Here is an 18638-nt window from a genome sequence, read left to right on the forward strand (position 1 = left end):
GTTTTAATTAAACAGTCCACTGGTCAGATAGCTGTCGTTTTAATTAAACAATCCACTGGTCAGATAGCTGTCGTTTTAATTAAACAATCCACTGGTCAGATACAGTGGGGAGAACAAGTATTTGATACACTGCCGATTTTGCAGGTTTTCCTACTTACAAAGCATGTAGAGGTCTGTAATTTTTATCATAGGTACACTTCAACTGTGAGAGACGGAATCTAAAACAAAAATCCAGAAAATCACATTGTATGATTTTTAAGTAATTAATTTGCATTTTATTGCATGACATAAGTATTTGATCACCTACCAACCAGTAAGAATTCCGGCTCTCACAGACCTGTTAGTTTTTCTTTAAGAAGCCCTCCTGTTCTCCACTCATTACCTGTATTAACTGCACCTGTTTGAAATCATTACCTGTATAAAAGACACCTGTCTACACACTCAATCAAACAGACTCCAACCTCTCCACAATGGCCAAGACCAGAGAGCTGTGTAAGGACATCAGGGAAAACATTGTAGACCTGCACAAGGCTGGGATGGGCTACAGGACAATAGGCAAGCAGCTTGGTGAGAAGGCAACAACTGTTGGTGCAATTATTAGAAAATGGAAGAAGTTCAAGATGACGGTCAATCACCCTCGGTCTGGGGCTCCATGCAAGTTCTCACCTTGTGGGGCATCAATGATCATGAGGAAGGTGAGGGATCAGCCCAGAACTACAGGGCAGGACCTGGTCAATGACCTGAAGGGAGCTGGGACCACAGTCTCAAAGAAAACCATTAGTAACACACTACGCCGTCATGGATTTAAATCCTGCAGCGCACGCAAGGTCCCCCTGCTCAAGCCAGCGCATGTCCAGGCCCGTCTGAAGTTTGCCAATGACCATCTGGATGATCCAGAGGAGGAATGGGAGAAGGTCATGTGGTCTGATGAGACAAAAATATAGCTTTTGGTCTAAACTCCACTCGCCGTGTTTGGAGGAAGAAGAAGGATGAGTACAACCCCCAAGAACACCATCCCAACCGTGAAGCATGGAGGTGGAAACATAATTCTTTGGGGATGCTTTTCTGCAAAGGGAACAGGACAACTGCACCGTATTGAGGGGAGGATGGATGGGGCCATGTATCGCGAGATCTTGGCCAACAACCTCCTTCCCTCAGTAAGAGCATTGAAGATGGGTCGTGGCTGGGTCTTCCAGCATGACAACGACCCGAAACACACAGCCAGGGCAACAAAGGAGTGGCTCTGTAAGAAGCATCTCAAGGTCCTGGAGTGGCCTAGCCAGTCTCCAGACCTGAACCCAATAGAACATCTTTGGAGGGAGCTGAAAGTCCGTATTGCCCAGCGACAGCCCCGAAACCTGAAGGATCTGGAGAAGGTCTGTATGGAGGAGTGGGCCAAAATCCCTGCTGCAGTGTGTGCAAACCTGGTCAAGACCTACAGGAAACGTATGATCTCTGTAATTGCAAACAAAGGTTTCTGTACCAAATATTAAGTTCTGCTTTTCTGATGTATCAAATACTTATGTCATGCAATAAAATGCAAATTAATTACTTAAAAATCATACAATGTGATTTTCTGGATTTCAACCGTCTCTCACAGTTGAAGTGTAGCTATGAAAAAAATTACAGACCTCTACATGCTTTGTAAGTAGGAAAACCTGCAAAATCGGCAGTGTATCAAATACTTGTTCTCCACACTGTAGCTGTGGTTTAAATTAAACAATCCACTGGTCAGATAGCTGTGGTTTTAATTAAACAGTCCACTGGTCAGATAGTTGTGGTTTTAATTAAACAATCCATTGGTCAGATAGTTGTGGGGTCGTCTGGGGTTATGTTACAGTGATGTTTTTATGTAAGATGTGTGATGACGGAGGGATGTGTGATGACAGTAAGATGTGTGATGACAGGTTTTAAATTGATTACTGATTTAATTTAAAAGTGATTGTTTTCGAGACTGATCTTGTGTACACTGTCTACAGATGATCCAGGCGAGCAGAGCAGTGATTGAGCTGTCAGACGGAGTCTACGACAGGATCCTACAGATACAGACAACAGGTGAGAGAGAGAGAGAGAGCGAGAGATTCCCTCCCCCATATGCTCCCCGAACACAACTACGTAGCTCTGTCGCACGCTGGGTATGTACATGGTCAATGGTAGGCTTGGAGGGGACTCCTACGGTAGGTACACCTATAGCTCATCTCATCTCTTGGCAGTAGTACTGTAGACTACTTTATCACCGACCTCAACCCAGAGTCTCTCAGAGTGTTCACAGTCAGCCCACTGACACCCCTATCAGACCACAGCAAAATGACAGGCTACTTGAACAGAGCAATACTCAATCATGAGGCATCAAAGCCAAAGGAACTGAATAATATTAAGAAATGCGATAGATGGAAGGAAAGTAGTGTCGAAACCTACCAAAAAACAACTAGGAAACAACAAATTCAATCCCTTTTAGACAACTTCCTGGACAAAACGTTCCACTGTAATAGTGAAGGTGTAAACCTGGCAGTAGAAAACCTAAACCGTATATTTGACCTCTCAGCTTCCCTATCAAATCTAAAAATCTTTAACAGAAAACCAAAGAAAAGTAACAACAATGACAAATGGTTTGACGAAGAATGCAAAAACCTAAGAAAGAAATTGAGAAACCTATCCAACCAAAAACATAGAGACCCAGAAAACCTGAGCCTATGGTGAATGGTGAATCACTAAAACAATACAGAAATACACTATGGAAAAAGAAGGAACAGCATGTCAGAAATCAGCTCAATGTAACTGAAGAATCCATAGACTCTAACCACAATTGGAAAACCCTAAACAAACAACAACACGAAGAGCTATCTATCCAAAACTGAGATGTTTGGGTAAACCACTTCTCCAATCTTTTTGGCCCTATAACAAAGAACAAACAGCAAAAAAATATACATGATCAAATGCAAATCTTAGAATCAACTATTAAAGACTACCAGAACCCACTGGATTCTCCAATTACATTGAATGAACTACAGGACAAAATACAAACCCTCCAACCCAAAAAGGCCTGTGGGGTTGAAATGAAATTGTCACGCCCTGGCTCGGGGGACTCTTAAATGTTGAGCCAGGGTGTGGAGTTTCTGTTACATTTTCGATGCTTTTGTTCTAGATCGTTTATATCTATGTTGGCCAGGGTGGTTCCCAATCAGAGACAGCTGTAGCTCGTTGTCTCTGATTGGGGACCATACTTAGGCAGCCTGTTTGGCACTAGTATTTTGTGGGATCTTGTTCCGTAGGGTTTTGTGTATAACCTAGGACTTCACGTATCGTTTGGTTTATTGTTTTGGTTCGTGTGTGTTAAGTACAAATAAAGAATGTACGCTTATCACGCTGCGCCTTGGTCCGCTTCATCTGTCGATGATCGTGACAGAAATGATAAAATATACAGACCACAAATTCCAATTGGCAATTCTTAAACTCTTTAACATCATCCTTAGCTCTGGCATCTTCCCCAATATTTGGAAACAAGGACTGGTCACCCCAATCCACAAAAGTGTAGACAAATTTGACCCCAATAACTACCGTGGGATACGTATGCATCAACAGTAACCTTGGGAAAATCCTCTGCATTATCATTAACAGCAGACTAGTTCATTTCCTCAGTGAAAACAATGTACTGAGCAAATGTCAAATTGGCTTTTTACCAAACTACTGTACGACAGACCACGTATTCAACCTGCACACCTTAATTGACAAACAAACAAAACAAAACAAAGGCAAAGTCTTCTCATGCTTTGTTGATTTCAAAAAAGCTTTTGACTCAATTTGGAATGAGGGTCTGCTATACAAATTGATGGAAAGTGGTGTTGGGGGAAAAACATACGACATTATAAAATCCATATACACAAACAACAAGTGTGCGGTTAAAATTGGCAAAGAACACACACATTTCTTTCCACAGGGCCGCAGGGTTGCAGTTTAAGCCCCACCCTCTTCAACATATATATCAACGAATTGGCGAGGGCACTAGAACAGTCTGCAGTACCCGGCCTCACCCTACTAGAATCTAAAGTCAAATGTCTACTGTTTGCTGATGATCTGGTGCTTCTGTCACCAACCAAGGAGGGCCTACAGCAGCACCTATATCTTCTGCACAGATTCTGTCAGACATGGGCCCTGACAGTAAATCTCAGTAAGACAAAAGTAATGGTGTTCCAAAAAAGGTCCAGTTGCCAGGACCACAAAACAAATTCCATCTAGACACCGTTGCCCTAGAGCACACAAAAAACTATACATACCTCGGCCTAAACATCAGCGCCACAGGTAACTTCCACAAAGCTGTGAACGATCTGAGAGACAAGGCAAGAAGGGCCTTCTATGCCATCAAAAGGAACATAAAATTCGACATACCAATTAGGAGCTGGCTAAAAAATACTTGAATCAGTTATAGAACCCATTTCCCTTTATGGTTGTGGGGTCCGCTCACCAACCAAGAATTCACAAAATTGGACAAACACCAAATTGAGACTCTGCATGCAGAATTCTGCAAAAATATCCTGTGTACAACGTAAAACATAAAATAATGCATGCAGAGCAGAATTAGGCAGATTCCCGCTAATTATCAAAATCCAGAAAAGAGCTGTTCAATTCTACAACCACCGAAAACCACCAAACCTTCCATAACAAAGACATCACCTATAGAGAGATGAACCTGGAGAAAAGTCCCCTAAGCATGCTTGTCGTGGGGCTCTGTTCACAGAGCCCCAGGACAGCAACACAATTAGACCCAACCAAATCATGAGAAAACAAAAAGACAATTACTTGGCACATTGGAAAGAATTAACAAAAAAACTGAGCAAACTAGAATGCTATTTGGCCCTAAACAGAGAGTATACAGTGGCAGAATACCTGACCACTGTGACTGACCCAAACTTAAGGAAAGCTTTGACTATGTACAGACTCAGTGAGCATAGCCTTGCTATTGAGAAAGGCCGCCATAGGCAGACCTGGCTCTCAATAGAAGACAGGCTATGTGCACACTGCCCACAAAATGAGGTGGAAACTGAGCTTCACTTCCTAACCTCCTGCCAAATGTATGACCATATTAGAGACACATATTTCCCTCAGATTACACAGACCCACAAAGAATTTGAAAACAAACCCAATTTTGATAAACTCCCATAACTATTGGGTGAAATACAACAGTGTGCCATCACAGCAACAAGATTTGTGACCTGTTGCCACAAGAAAAGGGCAACCAGTGAAGAACAAACACCATTGTAAATACAACCCATATTTATGTTGATTTATTTTCCCTTTTCTACTTTAACTATTTGCACATTGTTGCAACACTGTATTTAGACATAAATGACATTTGAAATGTATTTTATTATTTTGGAACTTTTGTGAGTGTAATGTTTACTGTTAATTTTGGTTTTGTTTATTTCACTTTTGTTTATTATCTATTTGACATGCTTTGGCAATGTTAACATATGTTTCCCATGCCAATAAAGCCCTTAAGTTGAATTGAATTGAACTGAGCGAGAGAGGCAGGCCTCATCACGTGACTCAAAGCAACATCAACTGTGAGGAAATTGGAGTTGGCTAGGGCTAGTTAGAGAGCAAGATGTTTTCCTTCAGTGATCTGACTCCATTTCAACAGCCCAGTAGTCGTGAGAAAGACTTGCCTACAGGAACCTGCCAACCGACTCTCCAGCTGAGACCTCATCAATAAAAGCCTGAAGCCTAAAGTCGGCTGAGACTTCCATGACTATGTCCCAAATGGCACCCTATTCCCTATATAGTGCACTACTTTTGACCAGAGCCCTATGGGCCATTTGGAATGCACCCCATGTCTCTACTTCATCCATGACAGGAACTATTTTCATCCTGGCTCTGAGGCAGATTTGTCCATATGTTATTATTAGATGAGTTTGTTTATTGACTGAGCTCTTGATTGATGTAGTTTGTGTTGACATAAGCTCGGAGTACAGGTCAATATGGTCTTAGGCATAAATCTAGAATCAGTTTGTCCTCTCCAAATCCCATCCTTAACCAATAGGGATGGAAATGCAAAATTGACCTTAGATCAGGCTCTTGGGGTAACTTGGCGGAGCAAGGTTTGTTTACCATGCGGCGACTCTGCTTGCTGGGCATCATGGGAAGGCTGACAACTTGGCCAGGCGGTCGTCGCCACGGTGATAAACAGTGAGTGTTCCGTGGTTGCCAGGAGATGGTGATTGATTGGCAGATGAAATCTGAGGTAGAATCTGAGGAGAGTAGAGGATGTTGGTTTGAGATGTCTGGGTCTGGGTCAATATATAAATATAGCCCTAGAGAGAGCGAGAGACAGATAGAAAGATATACAGTGCATTCGGAACGTATTCCGACCCATTCCCTTTTTCCACATTTTGTTACATTACAGCCTTATTCTAAAATGGATTAAATAAATAAAATCCTCATCAATCTACACATAATACCCCATAATGACAAAGTGAAAACAGGTTTTTAGAAATGTTTACACATTTATTAAAATAAAAACAGAAATACCTTATTTACATACGTATTCAGACCCTTTGCTTTGGGACTCGAAATTGAGCTCAGGCGCTCATTTAACATCCTTGAGATGTTTCTACAACTTGATTGGAGTCCACCTGTGGTAAATTAAATTGATTAGACATGATTTGGAAAAGCACACACCTGTCTATGTAAGGTCCCACAGTTGACAGTGCATGTCAGAGCAAAAACCAAGCCATGAGGTCGAAGGAATTGCCCGTAGAGCTCTGAGACAGGATTGTGTCGAGGCACAGATCTGGGGAAGGGTACCAAACAATGTCTGCAGCATTGAAGGTCCCCAAGAACACTGTGGCCTCCATCATTCTTAAATGGAAGAAGTTTGGAACTACCAAGACTCTTCCTAGAGCTGGCCGCCCAGCCAATCGGAGTAATCAGAAGAGAAGGGCCTTGGTCAGGGAAGTGACCAAGAACCTGATGGTCACTCTGACAGACCTCCAGAGTTCCTCTGTGGAGATGGGAGAACCTTCCAGAAGGACAACCGTCTCTGCAGCACTCCACCAATCAGGTCTTTATGATAGTGTGGCCAGAAGGAAGCCACTCCTCAGTATGGTCCCGTGTAGCTCAGTTGGTAGAGCATGGCGTTTTGCAACGCCAGGGTTGTGGGTTCGATTCCCACGGGGGGGCAGTATGAAAATGTATGCACTCACTAAATGTAAGTCGCTCTGGATAAGAGCGTCTGCTAAATGACTAAAATGTAAATGTAAAAGGCACACGCCTACTTGGAGTTTGCCAAAATACACTTAAAGGACTCTCAGACCATGAGAAACAAGATTCTCTGGTCTGATGAAACCAAGATTGAACTATTTTGCCTGAATGCCAAGCGTCATGTCTGGAGGAACCCTGCCACCATCCCTACGGTGAAGCATGGGGGTGGCAGCATCATGCTGTGGGGATGTTTTTCAGTGGCAGGGTTGAAAAGATGAACAGAGCAAAGTACAGAGAGCTCCTTGATTAAACCTGCTCCAGAGCGCTCAGGACCTCAGACTGGGGTAAAGGTTCACCTTCCAACAGGACAACGACCCTAAGCACACAGCCAAGACAACTCAGGAGTGGCTTTGGGACAACTCTCTGAATGACCTTGAGAGGCCCAGCCAGAGCCTGGACTTGAACCTGACCAAACATCTCCGGGGAGACCTGAAAATAGCTGTGCAGCGACGCTCCCCATCCAACCTGACAGAGCTTGAGAGGATCTGCAGAGAAGAATGGGAGAAACTCCCTAAATACAGGTGTGCCAAGCTTGTAGCGTCATACCCAAGAGGACTCAAGGCTGTAATCGCTGCCAAAGGTGCTTCAACAAAGTACTGAGTAAAGGGTCTGAATACTTATGTGAATGTGATATTTCATAAAATATATGTATATACATTTGCAATGATTTCTAAAAAGCGTGTTTTTCTTTGTCATTATGGGGTATTGTGTGTAGATTGATGAGGAGAAAAAAAAACAATTTAATAAATTTTAGAATAAGGCTGTAATGTAACAAAATGTGGAAAAAGTCAAGGGGTCTGAATACTTTCCGAATGCACTGTATACAGTGTATACATTTTGTTGTGTTACAGCCTGAATTTAAAATGGATTAAATTGAGATTTTGTGTCACTGGCCTACACACAATATACCCCATAATGTCAAAGTGGAATTATGTTTTTCAATTTTTTCCGAATTAATTAAAAATGAAAAGCTGAAATGTCTTAAGTCAATAAGTATTCAACCCCTTTGTTATGGCAAGCCTAAATAAGTTCAGGAGCAAAAATGTGCTTAACATGTCACATAAGTTTCATGGACTCACTCTGTGTGCAATAATAGTGTTTAACATGATTTTTGATAGATTTTTATTTATTTTTAAAGCAGACATTGAATATCCCTTTGAACATGATGAAGTTATTAATTACACTTTGGATGGTGTATCAATACACCCAGTCACTACAAAGATACAGGTGTCCTTCCTAATACTGTTACCGTAGAGCAGGGGTGTCAAACGTACGGCCCGCGGGCCGGATAAGGCCCGCAAACGGGTTTAATCCAGCCCGCGAGATGATTTTGAAAAAAAGAAGGAAAAAAGAAGGAAAAAAACTGCTGTTCCAATTGTGTCCACTGGATGGCGCAAGAGAAATTGTGTTAAGCAAGCAAACTGTTTATACCGGGGCAGAGCAAGTAGGTCAAGCACGTGCAGCCAATGAGCTACTTTGTTTTGCCCGCGATATTTATTACGGCTTCTACTTTTAACATTATGTGCTTTGGCACCCTCATTGCCCCAATATGTCTCTGTCAAAAAAGAGAAAAGTGGACGCAGAGTGCAGAGTGTTCCAAGAAAAATGGTCATCCTATTTAATCACGGAATTGAATGGGAAAGCTGTATGTTTGGTGTGTTCAGAGCATGTTGCAGTGCTGAAAGAATATAACCTTCGTCGCCACTATGTGAGTCTTCATGCCGACAAATATGACAACTTTCAAGGACAGCGGAGATGAGAGAAGGTGAATGAACTGTTGGCGGGTCTGAAGAAACAGCAGTCTGTGTTTACTCACAGCCGAGACATCAGTGACGCTGCAGTGAAAGCTAGCTACCTCATTGCTAATGAAATCGCAGTGGCTTCAAAACCATTTAGTGAGGGTGAATTTGTAAAAACATGCATGATGAAGGCAGCGGAGATTGTGTGCCCTGAAAAGCGGCAGGCTTTTGCAAATATCAGCCTGACAAGAAACACAGTTGCAGACAGAATTTCCGATCTTTCAGTGGATTTGGACAGCCAGTTGAAGCATAAAGTAAAGTCATTTATTGCATTTTCGGTTGCAATTGATGAAAGCACGGACATTACAGATGTTGCACAACTGGCCATTATTTTCATCCGCGGAGTTGATGACACATTGACCGTCACTGAGGACTTCGTGGAGTTGGTGCCGATGACAGATACAACGACAGCAGCTGATATTTTTACCGCACTCGTCGGCGCACTGGACAGGGTCGGAGTGGACTGGTCCCGCGCTGTCAGCCTGGCTACAGATGGTGCGCCCTCAATGATCGGGAAAAAAGCAGGCGTTGTGACAAAGTTCAGAGAGAAAGTGCAATCTGCAAATGGAGGACGTGATTTTTGACTTTTCACTGTATTTTGCACCAGGAGGCTTTGTGTTGCAAGTCATTAAAGATGGATAACGTCATGAAGGTGGTCATCCAAACTGTTAATTTCATCCGATCCAGAAGCCTGAATCACCGTTAGTTTGACAGCCTTCTCAGAGAGAAAGACCACATCTATGGCCTGCCATACCACACTGAGGTAAGATGGTTAAGCCGAGGTGCTGTGCTGAGGCGTTTCTTTGATTTACGAGAAGAAATTGAACAGTTCATGGAAGAAAAGGGCAAACCAGTGTTAGAATTTCATTCCGCAGAATGGATGCCGGACCTTGCATTTCATGGTGGATGTTACAGAGCACCTGAATAACTTGAACAAACAGCTGCAAGGGCGCAACAAAGTTGTCACGCAGTATTATGACAGCATACGTTCTTTCAAGTTGAAGCTGTCATTGTGGGAGACGCAACTTGTCGGTGGTGATGCAGCTCACTTCCCCTGTCTGAAAAATGTGTGCGCGACCCAACATGTGGCAGACATGAAGCGGTTCAAAGATAAAATAACTGGACTGTTACGGGAGTTTGAGCAACGCTTTCAGATTTATGTTTATATGTTTTTATGTTGATGTGCTATTGTTTTTAATAGATTTTATTTTATTTGTATATTTAACCTATTCTTGACTCTGTGGTTCTTGCACTTGTTTGGGGAACAGGATTTCATTATTTTTATCTACATTTCTGCCTGAGAAATGACACCCTGATATAGTTCTGTGATCTGTGAAACAGTTCTGTTAATCACTGAGGCATTGTGTGTTTGTGTTCTTTTTCTTTAGAATTTTCAAATAAACTTGACGTGTTTTATGATTAATAGTGATGTTGTGCTTGTACTATTTTGGACACACTGTCCTCAGGCTCCAGCTTTATGTTGTATGTTGATCGTATTAAAACAAAGAAAACAATCTGAAGTTGTTGTTTTTAAGTTATATATATACCATGATTTTTCCGGTCCGGCCCACTTGGGAATAGATTTTCCTCCATGTGGCCCCTGAGCTAAAATGAGTTTGACACCCCTGCCGTAGAGGAAGGAAACCGCTCAAAAAAGAAATGGAATGGAGCTAAGCACAGGCAAAATCCTAGAGGAAAACCTGGTTCAGTCTGCTTTCCACGACACTGGGAGATTAATTCATTTACATTTTAGTCATTTAGCTGATGCTCTTATCCAGAGCGACTTACAGTTAGTGAGTGCATACATATTTATTTATTATACTGGCCCCCCGTGGGAAACGAACCCACAACCATGAACCATGCTCTACCAACTGAGCTACATCCCTGAGCTACGGACAGAATTCACCTTTCAGCAGGACAATAACCTACAACACAAACCAAATCTACACTGGAGTTGCTTACCAAGAAGACAGTGAATGTTCCTGAGTTACAGTCTTGACTTAAATCTGCTTGAAAATATACTGCAAGACCTGGAAATGGTGTCTAGCAATGATCAACAACCAATTTGACAGAGTTTGAAGAATTTTGAAAAGAATAATGGGAAAATGTGGAAAAATCCAGGTGTAGAAAAATACTTATCTAATGAAGATATGTTTTATTTTCCATACATTTTTACAAAATGTTCGCATTTTTCTTCCACTTTGATATTAGAGAGTATTTTGTGTAGATCGTTGACAAAAAATGACATCCATTTTAATCCCACTTTGTAACACAACTAAATGTGGAAAAATTCAAAGGGTGTGAATACTTTCTGAAGGCTATGTAGATATAGGCCGGGAGAGAGAGTGAGATATGAATGGCTTAATAGCTAGAGGAGAGATAACGAGCTTGATAAATGATAAATTGAGTGATTATATAGATATGGCTAAACAGCCCAGAGTCTGCCCCCAGTCTCCTCTCAGAGATTTTATCTCAGGTTGCCTGAGTGCCACCATTTATTCCTGGATAAATATCAGAAATTAAAATGATGTGTGTTTGTGTCAAATAAAATAAAATGTTATTTGTCACATGCTTCGTAAACAATAGGCGTAGACTAACAGTGAAACGCTTACTTACGGGTCCTTTTCCAACAATGCAGAGTAAAAAAATTGAAATAGTGACATGAGGAATAAATACACAGTGAATAACAATAAAGAGTAAAAATATCATGGCTATATACAGGGAGTACCAGGTAATAACATGGCTATATACAGGGAGGACCAGGTAATAACATGGCTATATACAGGGAGGACCAGGTAATAACATGGCTATATACAGGGAGGACCAGGTAATCAATCAATCAATTTTATTTTATATAGCCCTTCTTACATCAGCTAATATCTCGAAGTGCTGTACAGAAACCCAGCCTAAAACCCCAAACAGCTAGTAATGCAGGTGTAGAAGCACGGTGGCTAGGAAAAACTCCCTAGAAAGGCAAAACCTAGGAAGAAACCTAGAGAGGAACCAGGCTATGAGGGGTGGCCAGTCCTCTTCTGGCTGTGCCGGGTGGAGATTATAACAGAACCATGCCAAGATGTTCAAAAATGTTCATAAGTGACAAGCATGGTCAAATAATAATCAGGAATAAATCTCAGTTGGCTTTTCATAGCCGATCATTAGAGTTTAAAACAGCAGGTCTGGGACAGGTAGGGGTTCCATAACCGCAGGCAGAACACCATGGCTATATACAGGGAGGACCAGGTAATACCATGGCTATATACAGGGAGGACCAGGTAATACCATGGCTATATACAGGGAGGACCAGGTAATAACATGGCTATATACAGGGAGTACCAGGTAATACCATGGCTATATACAGGGAGTACCAGGTAATACCATGGCTATATACAGGGAGGACCAGGTAATAACATGGCTATATACAGGGAGGACCAGGTAATAACATGGCTATATACAGGGAGTACCAGGTAATACCATGGCTATATACAGGGAGGACCAGGTAATAACATGGCTATATACAGGGAGGACCAGGTAATAACATGGCTATATACAGGGAGGACCAGGTAATAACATGGCTATATACAGGGAGTACCAGGTAATACCATGGCTATATACAGGGAGGACCAGGTAATAACATGGCTATATACAGGGAGGACCAGGTAATAACATGGCTATATACAGGGAGGACCAGGTAATACCATGGCTATATACAGGGAGTACCAGGTAATACCATGGCTATATACAGGGAGGACCAGGTAATAACATGGCTATATACAGGGAGGACCAGGTAATAACATGGCTATATACAGGGAGGACCAGGTAATAACATGGCTATATACAGGGAGTACCCGGTAATACCATGGCTATATACAGGGAGGACCAGGTAATAACATGGCTATATACAGGGAGGACCAGGTAATACCATGGCTATATACAGGGAGGACCAGGTAATAACATGGCTATATACAGGGAGGACCAGTACCGAGTCCATGTGCAGGGTATGAGGTCATTGAGGTAGATACAATATGTACATATACTGTAGGTAGTGGTAAAGTGACTAGGCAACGGGATAGATAATAGACAGTAGCAGCAGCGTGTGTGGCATCCGTATGCATGTATGTAGTGTGTGTGTGTGTGTGTGTGTTGGGGTGTAAGTATGTGTGAATGTGTGGATAGAGTCCGTGCAAGAGAGTTAGTGGAAGAAAGGATCAATGCAGGTAGTCCGGATAGCCATTTTATTAGCTATTTAGATGTCTTGTTTAGCAGTGTCATGGCTTGGGGGTAGAAGCTGTTCAATTGTCCTGTTGGTTCCAGACTTGGTGCATTGGTACCACTTGCTGTGTGGTAGCAGAGAGAACAGTCTATGGCTTGGATGGCTGGAGTCTTTGACCATTTTTTGGGCCTTCCTCTGACACTGCCAAGTATAGATGGCCGGGAGCTCGGCCCCACTGATGTGCTGGGCCATACTTTTTGGGATGGAATGATTTGGATGATGATTTGGATGTTTGGGCAGAGTTCTGGCCCATGCTGATGTTCTCTCACTCTCTCTGTTCTGTCGGTTCCGCTCGGTTACACAGGGAAATGGAACGTTTCCCACATGCACACACACAACGGAATGTCCTGGCACTCAAGACTCACGTCGCCTAGCAGCTGCACTGGCAGGCAGGCAGCCAACGTGGTGTGTGTGTAGATGTGAGATTCTGTGTAGTTGTGTACTAGTGAATGTTGAAGTTCGTGAGTTGTTTTCAGGTGTGTGTGTTTGTGTGTGAGAAAATTGAAGTAAAATATATTGAGTTGCGTTCAGGTCTGTGTTGGTTGTGTGGAGTTGCTCAGGATGCTGTGTTTAAAAGTCTCCTCACATTATCGGTGGTTTTGACTAGATGGTATACAGCTACGGACGGAAGGGACTTTTTGTAGCAGGTTAGGAGAGCTTACAGCACATGCTCTGGTTAACCCACGTCTTAGTCTCCAGGGAGATGGTGACAGAGTGTGACAGTGTCCCGGGCCAGACACACCTCATGTACTCAATCTGGCCAGAGGGAAGAGAGGACAAGGAGTCTGCCTGTCACTCTTCAATCTCTCTTGTTCTCTTTCCAAATCTATCTCTCTTTAATTCAGGCCAGGATTAAACCAACGGCACATTGTAGACAAGCTCATTTTACTGTGGACAATGCAGAGATTGCATTGGTTTGCGGAGATTGCATCCACAGTAAACACTGTAGATGTCGGCTCAACCGTAAACTACCTTTTAAAAGTAAAAAAACAATGCACTTGTCTACAACGCGCGTTCTTATTCTTGCATTCAGATCTCTTAAATCTCTACCTTTCTCTGTGTTGTGTAATAGACTGGTTAAGACTTGATCGTTCAATCACAAATACCAGACACCACCAAACCACAGACCTGAGCCGGCCTTGGGACTTAGTTAAGACCTGGAGAGGTTGACAAAGAGGGAAAGGTTCAACATTTTGATATTGCTAATAAGTGTGTGTGTCTTCCCCTAGCCATGGAGTTCCATGAGATGTTGCAGTCCATTGCAGTGAAGGAGGGGCTTAAAGGTCGTAAGGTCACCAGAGCTGTGGAAAGTTTCAGCTGGAACATCACCATACTGAAGGTGAATCTACACACTCACAGCAGACCAAAGACAACCACATACCACAGAACTTTGCCAGTCTGTTTCCACATTAGCCAACACCGACAAACCCCTCTCTCTCCTCCCCCTTCTCCCACTCTCAGGGGCAGGCAGACCTTCTGAAACGGGCTAAGACGGAGGTGCAGGAGAACATGAAGCAGGTACACCACGCTGCCATGACCTCTAACCTTAGTAAGGGCGTGACAGGAGAGGCGACCCGCCCCCGACGCAGCCTGGACGCCATCCAGGAGAGAGCTACAGCTCCGGCTAGAGGTTCCCCTTAGGTACAGGTCTAGGACCAACTTACCCGCCTCAAAATAGGGGAAATGTAAAATCTGACCTTAGTTCAGTTTCTAAGGGCACCCTCATCCTTCTCTGAGGATCAGCAGGTTGACTAGAACTGACAACCAAGTTGCTGATAGGCTCCTTCTGCATCTCGGCCATTTTCTCCACACAACGATGAAGAGGAGGAAGGAAGATGGACTAAAAACAATTGAAGAAAAATACTTCTGTTATAGCACTGTCAGGAGGGAGGAGTAACGTCGAAGACACTGGAGACAGGACTGTAGAGAGGAATGAAGTCAGAGACAGACAATCAGACTGCCCTGTCCCTTACACTGTATGCAGCTGTAAATAAGACGTTTTTAATCCTACTCTCTATGTGCAGTGTTTGTTATTTTTGGACCTGGATTCAATCTGTATAGCCAAGTTATCGCAGAAGATCCGTTTCTAAAATGTTAAGGTAATTTCCGATTGAGCCGACATACAGTTTGCAGCGAATGTAGTCTTCGCGACCGCGGGAACATTGCCTTTAAATTGTCAATCGCGCTATAAAGCGGCTCTTCAGCACTACGGATTCAATAGAGTCCTTGGTTTGTGTTTTTGTTGGGGGGGAGTGGAGATGGCTTTCAGGGCGAACAAAACTGTAGAACAAAGTGAAACTGAATGAGAGAAAAGTGATAACGTATGAGTGTCAGGAGGCTGATTCAGAATGTGTGTGAAAGTGTGACTGCTACCAATAAAATAGCAGACGATTTTATCCAACGCGACTTACAGTAGTGCGTGCATACATTTTTTGTATGGGTGGCCCCAGCGGGAATCAAACCTACGATTCTGAAGTTGCAAACACCAACTGAGCCACTGAGATGTTTCAGCCTCTCCGGGTCCAGTGGAGCAAAATAATGTAGATGTGTACATAGAATTAGAATGAGTTGAACGGGCATCCCCATTCATGTCAATTATGCCGTAATGCACGTGTCAAACTCATTCCACGGAGGGCGGAGTGTCTGCGGGTTTTCGCTCCTCCCTTGTGGAACTCAACCAGACAGTGTTAATGACTAAACTGTATGATCAAAACTACATAACAGTATTTCCACTTCGCTTTCCATAGCACCTTGACCAATGCTTTTCTAGGTGGTTGTGTGTCACATTACAGTATTATGATTTTATCCTAATTCAGTAAAATGTTACTGGATTTTTACAAAATGGTAACTTCCGATCATTAAAAAACATTCCTGATACTGTTGGCCTCCATTGTTTACCGTCAGATAGCGTGACGAATCCGTCTGCACTGAGCATCACGTAGACTCCACCTGTCGGAAGACAATTGTTGTCCTCTTGAAAACCTCCTTTCACCTGATGCTATAAGATGACTTGTTTTATGGTAAATTGACATCAATTTCGCCTCCAAACCATATCCATTACATTTTCATTACCAGAACCAACCAGTAAGGAAATAAACCAGTTACTTCAATCATAAAACACTGCTTTTAGACACACACTGCTTTGACCATTCGCTGGACTCTGATAGCCAGCTGCCCACACATTCGATCATCAGAGACATAAAACCAGGGCCTGACCAAGAGAAGCCAAAGTATTGGATATCCACTGGCATTTTAAAATGTCATTTACAACAGTGGAGGCTGCTGAGGGGAGGACGGCTCATAATAAATGGCCAGAATGGAGTGAATGTAATGGTATCAAGTACGTTTAAAAAATACAATTGTGTTTGATACCATTCCTTTCACTCCATTCCAGCCATTATTATGAGCCGTCCTCCCCTCAGCAGCCTCCACTTACATTTACATTTTAGTCATTTAGCAGACGCTCTTATCCAGAGCGACTTACAGTTAGTGAATACATATTTTTTTATACTGGCCCCCCGTGGGAATCGAACCCACAACCCTGGCGTTGCAAACGCCATGCTCTATCAACTGAGCTACATCCCTGCCGGCCATTCCCTCCCCTACCCTGGACGACGCTGGGCCAATTGTGCGCCGCCCCATGAGTCTCCCGGTCGCGGCCGGCTGCGACAGAGCCTGGATTCGAACCAGGATCTCTAGTGGCACAGTTAGCACTGCGATGCAGTGCCTTAGACCACTGCGTCACTCAGGAGTATAACTTACTTAAAACACTGACCTTACACTGACTTACTTAAAACACTGACCGGCAACACTATCGCCAAACACGCTAACAGTTGATTAACATTATTGTTTACCTTTCATTGCATGTTTTTAGTTAGTATTGCCAATTTAAATATTAGTTGTACTCACAATTCAGCATGTTGCTACCACTTGTACAATGTCCTGTTGAAAAACCATTCTCTCTCTATAAACATACCACCACAGCACTGGTATACTGTAGCAACAGCAATGCTTTTATTGGTCTAGAGTTAATCATATCTCTGCTGTAGGGACATCTCGTGTGCAATGCTTTACTTGGCTACCACAGGAAGCAAGAGAACTAAATACAAGGACATCAGAAATAATTAAATATTATTACATACATTTTCACATTGAATTGATTCCCCCCCCCACCCCCACCAAAAAAGAAGCCTGTTTCCATAATTTAATAATTTCACCTTGTAATGCAGCTGTATAGGGTTAACATTGTATCTTTAAACAAAAAGGTGAAGAAGAAGTGAGTCAGTTAATCTGTCAATGGTTTCCAGGCACTGGTTAATTGTAGGTAGAAGTTGCCTCTAACAACTGATAGAGGATCAGATATTGTACCATCCCCCCTAATGGTAGGTGTAGGACTGGCGATTGGTTATGAGCAACTTCTACCTCGAAACAGTTAAAGGACAATCAAAGAGGAGCTGAATGGAGGCAAGAGACAAGAAAATATCTTTAGACACAGGCATTAGATAAAGACAGAGGTATGGGACAGACAGCTCCCCTACCTGGACAAACAGGGTACTACCCTCCTCCCATTACAGACAGCTCCCCTACCTGGAGAAACAGGGTACTACCCTCTCCTCCCATTACAGACAGCTCCCCTACCTGGAGAAACAAGGTACTACCCTCTCCTCCCATTACAGACAGCTCCCCTACCTGGAGAAACAGGGTACTACCCTCCTCCCATTACAGACAGCTCCCCTACCTGGAGAAACAGGGTACTACCCTCTCCTCCCATTACAGACAGCTCCCCTACCTGGAGAAACAAGGTACTACCCTCTCCTCCCATTACAGACAGCTCCCCTACCTGGAGAAACAGGGTACTACCCTCCTCCCATTACAGACAGCTCCCCTACCTGGAGCAACAAGGTACTACCCTCTCCTCCCATTACAGACAGCTCCCCTACCTGGAGAAACAGGGTACTACCCTCTCCTCCCATTACAGACAGCTCCCCTACCTGGAGCAACAAGGTACTATCCTCTCCTCCCATTACTACATACAGAGAAGAGAAAGGCATTCCCCACACTGATAAATGCACTATGAATTCCAGTTCCTGAAGGTAGCCTGTGGTGATCTGTGTTGATCTGATCCTGTCGGGGCAGAAATGGGTATCACCGTTAAAGTAACTTGTCTCCAACTGGGGTTGGATAAGCGCTAACGCCCAAGCATACAGGAGTAGAGGCTATAGGCATAGGAGATATCTATGGTATTCATGAAGGAATACAGAGCAGGTTAGTGCAGGTAAGATGTCAGAGATGATAAGATAGAACAGGCAGAG

General features: G+C 43.2%; 1 protein-coding gene across 1 annotated transcript in view; it reads left to right on the forward strand.

Annotated features, from left to right (window-relative positions):
* LOC121572058 (inactive phospholipase C-like protein 2) overlaps positions 1-16203 on the forward strand; it is a 44230-nt gene extending 28027 nt beyond the window's left edge. The window contains exons 10-12 of the mRNA XM_041883933.2: positions 1980-2055; positions 14556-14665; positions 14788-16203. Coding sequence (XP_041739867.2) covers positions 1980-2055; positions 14556-14665; positions 14788-14967 — 366 coding nt within the window. The 3' untranslated portion in view covers positions 14968-16203. The remainder of the gene's footprint in view (positions 1-1979; positions 2056-14555; positions 14666-14787) is intronic.
* The last annotated feature ends 2435 nt before the right edge of the window (positions 16204-18638 follow it).

The sequence above is a fragment of the Coregonus clupeaformis genome, chromosome 8 (assembly GCF_020615455.1).
Source record: "Coregonus clupeaformis isolate EN_2021a chromosome 8, ASM2061545v1, whole genome shotgun sequence".
Classification (NCBI taxonomy): Eukaryota; Metazoa; Chordata; class Actinopteri; order Salmoniformes; family Salmonidae; genus Coregonus; species Coregonus clupeaformis.